This window comes from Nymphalis io, chromosome 4 (assembly GCF_905147045.1).
Source record: "Nymphalis io chromosome 4, ilAglIoxx1.1, whole genome shotgun sequence".
Lineage (NCBI taxonomy): Eukaryota > Metazoa > Arthropoda > Insecta > Lepidoptera > Nymphalidae > Nymphalis > Nymphalis io.
Genome location: NC_065891.1, coordinates 10,368,245 through 10,378,929, shown reverse-complemented (window position 1 = coordinate 10,378,929; position 10,685 = coordinate 10,368,245). Strand labels below are relative to the sequence as shown.

Genomic DNA, 10,685 nt, shown 5'->3' with positions numbered 1-10,685 from the left:
GTCCGGCTATAATCAATTTTGCAAAAACGTCACGTAAAATAATATGTTTATAAACACTTTATTTAATAAATTATTTTATTAAGAATTTTTTTTTTTACTAACAACTTTAAATTCTAAGAAATTATGAATATGTTTATCTAAAATTATACCTAATTGTGATGCTTTTTAAAAGTAAAAACATATTGAAAAAAGACACTCAAAATAATAGAAAATTCCACACACACGATACTACAAAAAAAAACATTTCACTTAAAATACAACTTACTATACTATATAATAAAAATACATCCGAAAAGTTAACAACGGACGGATTAGCCTAATAATACACTAATTGGTTTCACATATAAGTGACGCTTAATGTGCACGCTGCCCGCATAATTAACGTATTTCTGATTGAAGAATGCATGGGCACCCCCGTGTCCTGACGCTCATGGTCATGTTTTTACCCCCTATCACGTTATGAATGAGAGGCTGGTGGGGGAGGGGAAAACGGTCATCGTCGCTTCGCATTCGCCGGCCGTACTCCGCCGCGAGCGTGTGTCTCATTTACGATCCGACGTTCACTAAACATTCCTCGCGTGCAGTGAAATTTCACAAAAATAATCCGCGTTTTAAACAAATGGGCGTCGATAGTGAAACCTAAACTTGTGGTGATACGAAGTGATCCGAATAATATATATATATTTACTTATTGACATTAAGTCGTAGTGCAAGTTTACATTCTTTCCGAGTTTCGCACCGCTTGGGAAAGGACCGTAGAACCGTGACAGTTGTCAGTGTGTTTTGTGCGAGTTACTCGAGGGAGTTTCTTTAAGTGGAAGTCGGAGGCCGTCGTAGAAACCCGGCCCCGACATGGAGAGTTACTTCGACATCTCCAACGATCTGAATGATGTCTGGGAAGCGGACATCGACCCGGTGAGTTGACCTTGTTATCACATCTTATCTCATAAAGATGAAATTAAATTGTTTATTCCGCGCCAAAATTCGCGAACGTATAACGGACGGATTAAGAATCTGCCCAATAAGATCAATTACCGATAAAGTTGATAATAAATAATTGCGGCTCCGACCGACCTTGTTTTGTAATCAAGGTACCTGCATCGGTAAAGAAAATAATCGGCGTACGACTCACGATTCCAGTATCGCAACGAAGTAATTGCATTCCTGCATATTAGTGACCAATTTCATAAATTCAAATAAAATTGTTATCATATCGACTTCGATCGATAGATTGTGATTGTTAGTGTAGCATTAAGTGATACGATATACCAACTGATAATTAGAAATTAAAAATTCAACGCTTTTTAATGTTCAAACCGTTATCTCAAATCGCAAATATTGGATCGCATATAAACATTTATCACGAGCCGCAACTGTAACTTCATTAAAGTTTATTTTTAACATAAGTACCTACTTAATGGAATCTGCGTGTTTTTAGCGTTGCTATAAATGTTTCATTATCTGCATTAAACTTTTTAACAAGTACAACACAACAAGTCGGACTTGTACTAAAATTTTATTTACAGTTTGTTTTATTTATATTCAAGACATCTATTGATTTTCGTGGTTTGTATGTTTAGTCATAACCGGTTATTACTGGTATTCAAATAATTACATGAAATCATAAGTAATTTAACGATTAAATATATTTATAACTAACAATAAAATAAAATATAATACACATGAACTTCACGAAAAATTACTAATTTTAACTTCTTTAAAAATATGGTCAGCATCCATAACATTAAAACTTTCTATCACGGTAACGGGGAAATGGAAAACACTCGATGGGAAAGGTAAATTATTCCATTTTCCGTTGGCTTGATTTAATCATTTACAATCTGACACCTGTTACTTGTTTTCCCCGGTGGACTATGACGTCATGTGCAGAATGATGAAGAAAGGTAATCCGTCTAAATTAGGTAGTTTGTCCGTGCAGAATAATTTGTTCGATGTTGAATGGTTATTGCATATGTATAGGATATAGCGTACATTTCTTATGGTAGCGGCGTACGGTACACCGTGGTGCGACGACCTGGTGCGCTGAACTAAGAGGCCCGACAACCGTTTTTATTAACTATATTAACATGTTCACTGTTGATAGTCAACTTTGAAGAATTATTAACAATGATATCATAATAGCCCGCACCGAATGAAGCGATTTGTATGTAAATTAATCTTTCAATATATTTTATACTAAAAATTAGACTGTACAAAAAGGTTTCGTTTAAAAAAAAGTTAGTGTCCGTTCTAATTAAGACTAAATTATTTTATTTAATAAATGATTGAAAATTGAATTTGGAAAAAAAATATTGTTACAATAAAATTTTCATACCTACCATAGCTTTTCTAAAATTTCATTTATCTATGTTAATAAGTGACACAATCTTAATTGTGGTAATTAAGACATATCCGAATAAACGCATTAATATCAAATAGTGTTTAAGAAAGTAGTCTGGAATAACGATAACTGCTAAGGCAGTGGAACGGCCGGCCTGATGATAATTGATAATTGAATTTCCTTTCCGGGTGCGGACTGCGGACTGTCGGTCGGCTATAAGATGGTGATATACTTACCGATTGAATAGTGTTGAATGCGAACTGCGAACATACCAAGGAGCTTATAATTTCATATTACATTCGCAACGGCTTATTGGTCAGTATGGGGTTCTGATTTTTTTTCTGTAGCGTAGGCTGCATCTGCACTAATGCATAAAATATTCTGTCACTGTTGAGTATCGGAACTAAAGTGTTTTTTTAAAAAAATACATTTTTTTTGTGTTATGAAATAAAATTTATTTTTATGTATTTTAATTAGTATTAATTACAATATTGATCTTTTAGGTCACAGTTGAAATGCAAAAATATTCATCTATGTAATGTCTTGAGTTTTATACAAAACATAAAAATTAAATTAAGCAAAACATGGTTACTTGCATAACGGGTTTCACTTGAGTGAATGTTGATAATGTCAAGTGACAAAAACTTGAATAGGTAGGTAACTTGTAACTTTGAATATGTGAAGGTAGAGAAAATTGTTTGCTCTCATAGCTTCAACAAGTGAAATTAAAATGATATTAAAACGATATTATTTTTTCATTACGGCTTGTTAAAATTCTAAATGATGTAGATCAATTAAACAAAACCAAAATAAAATTATTACCTTTATTTAAATTTCCAACAATTAATTAATATTGATATAAAATCATTTAATACTTTATTCGAACGTTTATAGCGATTTACAGAAAGAAAAAGGATTTATTACGTTGTACCCATAACCAGTAATAGATACTTACTTTATACATAAATAAATTTTAAACCAAATATTTGCAAAAATATTTGAAACCGAACAACAATTGATAAATATTTTTTTCTTAATAGCTTTAAATCCGAATGATATATTTAATCAAGCGACGATTAGATCATCCAAAGATACACCTTAATATTGTATCCGTCTTGTTTGTGTAGTTAAACAATGGGTATATTGCGTAAATATACATATATACCGATTGGTTGCGTCACGATATACTGAGTGCTTTCAATAACACTATTGACACAAGTGCGCGGCCGACATTGTTTCGTCCGCTAATATCTATCAAATTATATTGTATTAAATATTACAGTTACAGCCTGTTAATGTCCCACTGCTGGGCTAAGGCCTCCTCTCCCTTTTTGAGGAGAAGGTATGGAGGTTATTCCAATACGCTGCTCCAATGCGGGTTGGTGGAATACATATGTGGCAGAATTTTAATGAAATTAGACACATGCAGGTTTCCTCACGATGTTTTTCTTCACCGTCAAGCACGTGATGAATTATAAACACAAATTAAGCACATGAAAATTCAGTGGTGCTTGCCCGGGTTTGAACCCACGATCATCGGCTAAGATTCACGTGTTCCAACCACTGGGCCATCTCGGCTTTATTATTAAGTATTATATAAAAAGATAATCGATAAGGTACTTCTGCTAAAGACTAACAATGACCTATAACCAGGGTCTGTTAATAATTACAGAGCCGGTTTAAATCGTAAATTTTTACAGCCATAAAATATTTTTTGTGACATTTTACCTTTTCACATAACAATATATTTGTTTCTCTCGTTTAAAATACATTTAGAATATGCTGTGCATTCATTTTTTAATTTTTTGGCTGTAAATATATTTTCTGTCGGCAAGGCTATTTTTTAAAAAACGAAACATGATAAAAATAATCATTAACATATGGCATTGTATACAACAATTATGTTTTATAATTATTATCACTTAATTTTTATATTTAAATATAATTAAACTTAAAGGTTGCAACCATCGACGTAGCGTGTGAATTATTGAATATAGGTAACCCTTATTTCATAAGAGATATATATATATATATATATAAGAAACTTGCTCAAGCGACATTTGATTTAACATATAACATTTTCATACGTAATTTGATGGATTTGGAGCATACTTTAACATTAACAATATTGATTAACACGATCAGGGTTGTCAAAACGTGACCAACTAGTTTTACTGGCATTTAAGAGGAGACTGATATTTGACGAACAACCTTAACAACCTATATATATATGATATTTAAAAAAAACAACTCGTTATAAAATATATATTTATTGACATATACTGCAATAAAGTTTGGTAAGTTGTTAATTATTTATTTTCATACGTACAAGTTTATTAAAATCCTTTCACCCTGTCAATGTTTCGTCAAGTGTGCGATTAAACCGGATTTAATAAATAATACATTCGCTCTCATTCCGTCTCTTTTTATTCTGATGCGATGCAGGTATTAAAGTATGTATTATTATTATGTACATGCGTGTAATTACGATACGGTCGGCAACCGTGCGTGCAACCCTGTCCGTTTCGTGTCGTGTGAAAGGCGGTCCGTCGTTTGCATTCCTCTCACCGCACCGCTGCAAACTTACCGTGAACCTGACGCTCACACTACCGTCATAGCTCTTACCACTCATGTAATAAAGATCATTTTAATAAGAATAAATAGTTATCTAGAATTGCTCGTACATATCACGAATTTAGAGAGTCGCTGGAACAATTGTCATTCTTCATTAGCACCGTCTAGCGGCACATTTTTCTCGACACGGTTAATGACACCTATGACGCCATTTCAGGCGCCCTATTAATGTATAGCAACGGGTTGAAAAGAAATGTTGCATTGTTTAGTTGTTTCCAATTGTTAATAATAATTGATTTAATAAATGTTGAGTTTATTTTGGCGTTCATATTAAAGACATTTCAAAATTAATAGAATCTGTTATTCGGCACAACGGACATAACAGTGTCACGGCTCAGTCTTCTTATCGATTTAAAAAAAAGACACACTAAGGATATTTAAGATTTTAAATTTGGTATCTTCATAGCTATCAAGAAACGGCGTCCAATATCTTGATGCAGATTGTGTTAAGCAATATGTTTTTCAATTAAACAACTCATTATATACCGTTTTTGTTTAATATTGCTCTAACAACTAAACCGACACTAACACTCAATTTTAAATAATTGAAAAATTATTCATTTGAACTCTTAGCGCCTAACCGCGAATGCGGTCATACGATTTTGCTCTGCAAGTTGAAATGCCATAATGGAATTGCATTTCTTAATAATATATTTAATGGCTCGAATAATGTTATCCTCGGATAATTTATTTACGCATGACAATCTGTGGAAATATTTAAAATCTTTTATATTATATATATTTCAAAATGGTTTCACTATACGACTCACGCATGATAGCGAAAAAGATTAAGTAATATAATTTTGTTTTCAATCATTTTTTTATTGATAATAATTAAAACAACATTGTTTATATAACATTATATTTAAAATAACAAATTATATAAAAACAATCAAAAAGGTAAATCTTTGCAACAATTATCTTATCACGCGGTTACGTAACTGTCATTGAGATGTGTAGGTGAATTTTTAACTCGACCGTAATCTGCTAAACGAGTGACCTCTGATAAACCTAACCTTTTGAATCGGATGAAAGACATAAGATATATTTTTATTCACAATACCTTGCTAAAGGTCGCAATACAGAAATATTTGAACAGATGTATTTGAAGTTCGAACAATATTATATTTAACACCGTATTTCAAATCGATTAGAGGAGTACGCTGTACATAGTGAGTTCGACACGAACATTCTATTTATTTTGCTAATACAATAATTGCCAAATTCCCGTGTTTTATATAATATGCAATATGTATACTTGAGTATAACGCTCGAACAACTGAAAGGTATCTAGTGAAATTTGGTTTAAAAAATCTACTTCTATATCGCGAAATAGAATAATATTTGTGTGCACTGTAATTGTAAAACAACGCTAGTTATATATATTTAACGTTTAAAAACGATACTACATTTTCCAACGCGTCGAAAATAGTTAATTTCCTTTTAATAATTCGCTTACAATTAGAACTTCATGCCTCATAAAAGTCAGTATTTATTTTTTCTCTGAAATTGCATTGATTTTAATACAAATACTTCCAACTTTAATTGACAGTTTTCTTTTTTAAGGTATGGAATTATTCGTATTATTCTGTGAAAAGATTAAAAAAGTCTCATTTCGTCCTACGTGTTTTTTTTTTTAAATTATAAATACCATTGAATATTTATTTTGTATGAATTAAATGAATTAATATTGTGTTTTTGTTTTTTTATTCAAATTTAGAACTTTATATTTTATTTTCAACAATTTTAATCGATTTAATTGATTTTTTCAAGTTATATTTAAAAAAATATATTTTAATGTAACTTCGATAAGGTTGATTGTAGTGATAGTTTTATGAATTTTACCGTCGTTATCATATAATTATCTTTTTTTAAATAAATTATTTTTCTATATTTGATCGTAATATATCCTTTTATCACCTTTACTTAAAAAAGCATTTCGTTACTAAAACAATAAAAATACTTCCTAAAAACATTTAATAAAAATTGATTGCTTCATATCGCATTTTGCACATAACAACAGACAAATGACATCACAGCTCAATCTACCTACTTGGAATTAACAATGAACTATTTTATCGAGGAAGCTTGCAATTTAAACATCAAAAGGTTTTTTTTTTAAATCTATTTTTGGTACGAGGAAGTAGTGTAATAATCGTATAGTGAAACAAACGTATCTTATAGTAAATTGCTATGATATGAAAAGACGATTTAATTTAATATTAACCTTATTTTCAATTCTAATATACGTTAGCTTTCAGTGAGCTAATCCTAGTAACTGACAATCTGATTTGACGAATATTTTTTTGATGATTGGATTGGTTTTCGGCAATATTCACTTTACGACCCCTAAGACTGCGGTTACTAAACCCGAAGACTCGTACAGCCGTAGCCGTTGGGCCGCACATTGACGCGCGTACCTTAAAGGCAATACTGAATGCTATTTAATATGCAACAGCTTTTTAATTTATATGAATCACCTAACCGTGCAGCCTGTTAGCCTGCGCGGCTGATGTTCAAAACAAATTAGTACTGACTGGAAAGGGCGAGAGAGGACTCTTAACTGCAGGTTTTGCAACGAATAATCCTTACTAATATTATAAATGCGAAAGCGAGATTGTTTCTTTATTTATTTGTTTGTTTCTTACACTTACGTTTTGTTACGCTCTCTCGTCTTTACTACTCAACCGATCATCATGAGATTTTGTATTATACTTTGTCTGGGGTACAGAAAAAGTACAGAGGGACCTTAACATCCCCCAAACCCCCTCAGCGACCGAAGCTGCGGGCCGAAACTCTAACCATGGAAAATCCAATTTGTACGCGGGAATCGAATTGACAGATATTCTTAACAGTGTCGTTGACCAAGTTAAAAATATAATACTTAAAATAAATATTCTGAAACAAACGTTACATTTTATAGTATCAAGGAATGATTCGACCATATTGTTCATTAGTTATGAATTCTGATTATTTTTCTATTTAGCTATAGTTACGTAAAAATATGTTAGCGATATGTTACGTTATCGCTGGAATAAGTGGATTATTGGACCGTGGGCGAATAAAATTTATCGCATGATAACATTTAACAAACTGGACGTTTTTGTATGTAGTTTTATGTAAGATGCTTTCCTCTACCGGTGAAACCCAATCCGGTCGCCTTACTAAAGATTGTTAGATATAAATGTTGTCCTTAAGTAGATTTTACATAACGCTGAGAATTCTCGACGGTCTCGTGTACTAAACGTGATCGAACGCTATTTACTTCGCGAAATAGCCGAGCAGATTTTATAAGAAACATGACATGTTTTTAATTTTCATGTTCAATTAAATATTTAAAAAAAAAATACATAATACAATAAATTTTTATAACGTGTGTTTAGTCGAATTAAATGAAATGTCCAAAATAATAATTGCTTGTTCATATATATCCATTGTAAAAGGAAAATTATAGCGAAAAATTCTTTTTATCACGTATTTATATTTATCACTTTTGCGTAAACATAATTTATTTGAGGTCATAAATCTTAGTGACAAAAAATACACAATAACAAAAAAAACACGTATGTATGTGGTTGCATTACATAATTGAAAATTATCACTTGTAATTTAAACAAAATAAATTTAATGGCTGATCAAATATTATAATAAGGATTACTATATATACGAATACTTTGAAACTAGATATGAACGATTATCGATTAAATTTATCATTATAATAAATTTGTTTGTAAAAAAATCTTTTTTAAAAAACATAATACAAGTATTACTTGGTTGTTACAATTAGCGGATAGGAAAAGAAATAACTCAGACCTGAATTATGTAAAACGTAGCGAAAAGGAAAGGCGAGATGAGGATAAATTGAATTCACGACTTTGTATTTCAGAAAGCTTACATAATCAGTATCGACAAATCGAAATTAGTTGCATAGTGTTCACACAGCACGTGTCGCTTATCACTCGGTGTGTGATTCGATACGTTTCCATAAAAATTTCATATAAATTCACTTCAATGCGAAACTATCAGCACCAAGGTGATATGAACGGATGTTGTAACTTCGAGAATTTTTGTACTATTAAAATATTTTTAATTTTATTTAATTTTATTTAACACTTATTGCGCAACATATAAATAAGATAAGAGAAATAGGAAACAATCTAAGAATCTCTCACAGACAACCTTTGGTGAAAGATGTTTTGTAAGAGAACAGGTAAGTGCATTTACATATAAAAAGGAGATACTAAATATTTAATAAACTATACATATCTACATCCCACTAAACACATATAATAATATTAATTTTCGTAACATTCAACTGTAAAATATTTTAATTCTATTGAAAACATACAATTAAAACTGCTTTTACAATCCAAAATATTATTTTTATAATTAGTTTAAAAAAACCGTTAAACAATTTTCATTGTTTAACAATTGAGTAATAAATTTTAAGTTTGTTATAAAAAGAATAATTATATTATTTTTCTGAATTGAAATTCAATAAATAATAAAATATTATTGAATTTCAAGACGTTTTACGACGTTTTATTTCGCTATTATGGCGACTACAATACTTTGTCTTAAACCCAGTAAGGACGCACGGCTTCTTCATATAATTATTTAAGGAAATACCTTTACAGCGGCCGTTAACAGTTATGGCCCGATTTAACTCACGAGGAAATGCAGGATTAATACTATTTCTGTTAAATATTTTATACTAATCTATGTAACCTTTACGGTAACCTGACTCATAAATTCATTAGGTATAATGAAATCATTTAAATTATGAAATGAAAGTATATTTTTATATTATTAAATGCGTAACAATGTTGTTGAAAAATTGCTGTGATTTATGAATTTCGTCTGGAAGCTTCATAAAAGAAACAGTCACGTGAACTGGTAAAAGAGATGGTAATAATTCACAATAATTTCTCCATATTACCGATATGCATATAAATTGTGAATACTTTTTAAACATTGAATTTTATTTGTTTTTTTTTTTCGAATTATTGACGTCATAATGTCGTATTATTAGACATTAGATATTAATTTATGAAGAAATATACAGTGTACACGCATGTCTAAAATCCATCGCATATAATTGTCTTAGCTCAGGCATAAACATGATTGTATACTAGCAATGCATCTGGCTTCCGAAGCCAGATAAAAATCATGTAACTCTTATGTAGTTTAAAATTAAAACTTCGGATAACGTTTTGTCCCAACTTTTGTTTTTTTCATAATTTTTTTATTGTAAATACTTTCAACCACTTGTTTGAACAACTTAATCTGTAGAGGATTAAGCGTGTTTATAAATTGCCGTTGTATTTTTTTTATAATACTTGCTAATATTATAAAATGCGTTTAAAAATGCGTTTACTTTGTGTGTTAAACTTTCATGTCTTATTTACTTAACCGATCATTACGAAATTTTACATACACCTCAGAGGTAAAGAAAGGGCATTGGGTCACACCTTCCCCATTGAAACTAATGTGTCTATAAAGACAATATTTCTAAAATGTAGTACCTAAACCTTCGTTGCTCTTTAACGAATTTTAAAAATATAATAGTATTTGATATTTCATCAATCAGTTTTAATATACTCAAGCTACTTTAAATTAATCTCCCTCAATCTTTAGGAATAAGTTATTTAATTATTATAAAATGCATGACTAGTTGTCTCCAATTGATTTTTTAATAATTTTTTTATTA

At 30.6% G+C, this 10,685-nt stretch overlaps 1 protein-coding gene across 3 annotated transcripts in view; it reads left to right on the top strand.

Annotated features, from left to right (window-relative positions):
• The first annotated feature begins 523 nt into the window (after positions 1-523).
• Positions 524-10,685, top strand: part of LOC126781847 (cyclic AMP response element-binding protein A) — a 97,490-nt gene continuing 87,328 nt past the window's right edge. For all 3 annotated transcript variants that reach the window (XM_050506953.1, XM_050506954.1, XM_050506952.1), the window contains exon 1: positions 524-915. In XM_050506953.1, the coding sequence (XP_050362910.1) occupies positions 853-915 (63 nt within the window). In that variant the 5' untranslated portion in view covers positions 524-852. The remainder of the gene's footprint in view (positions 916-10,685) is intronic.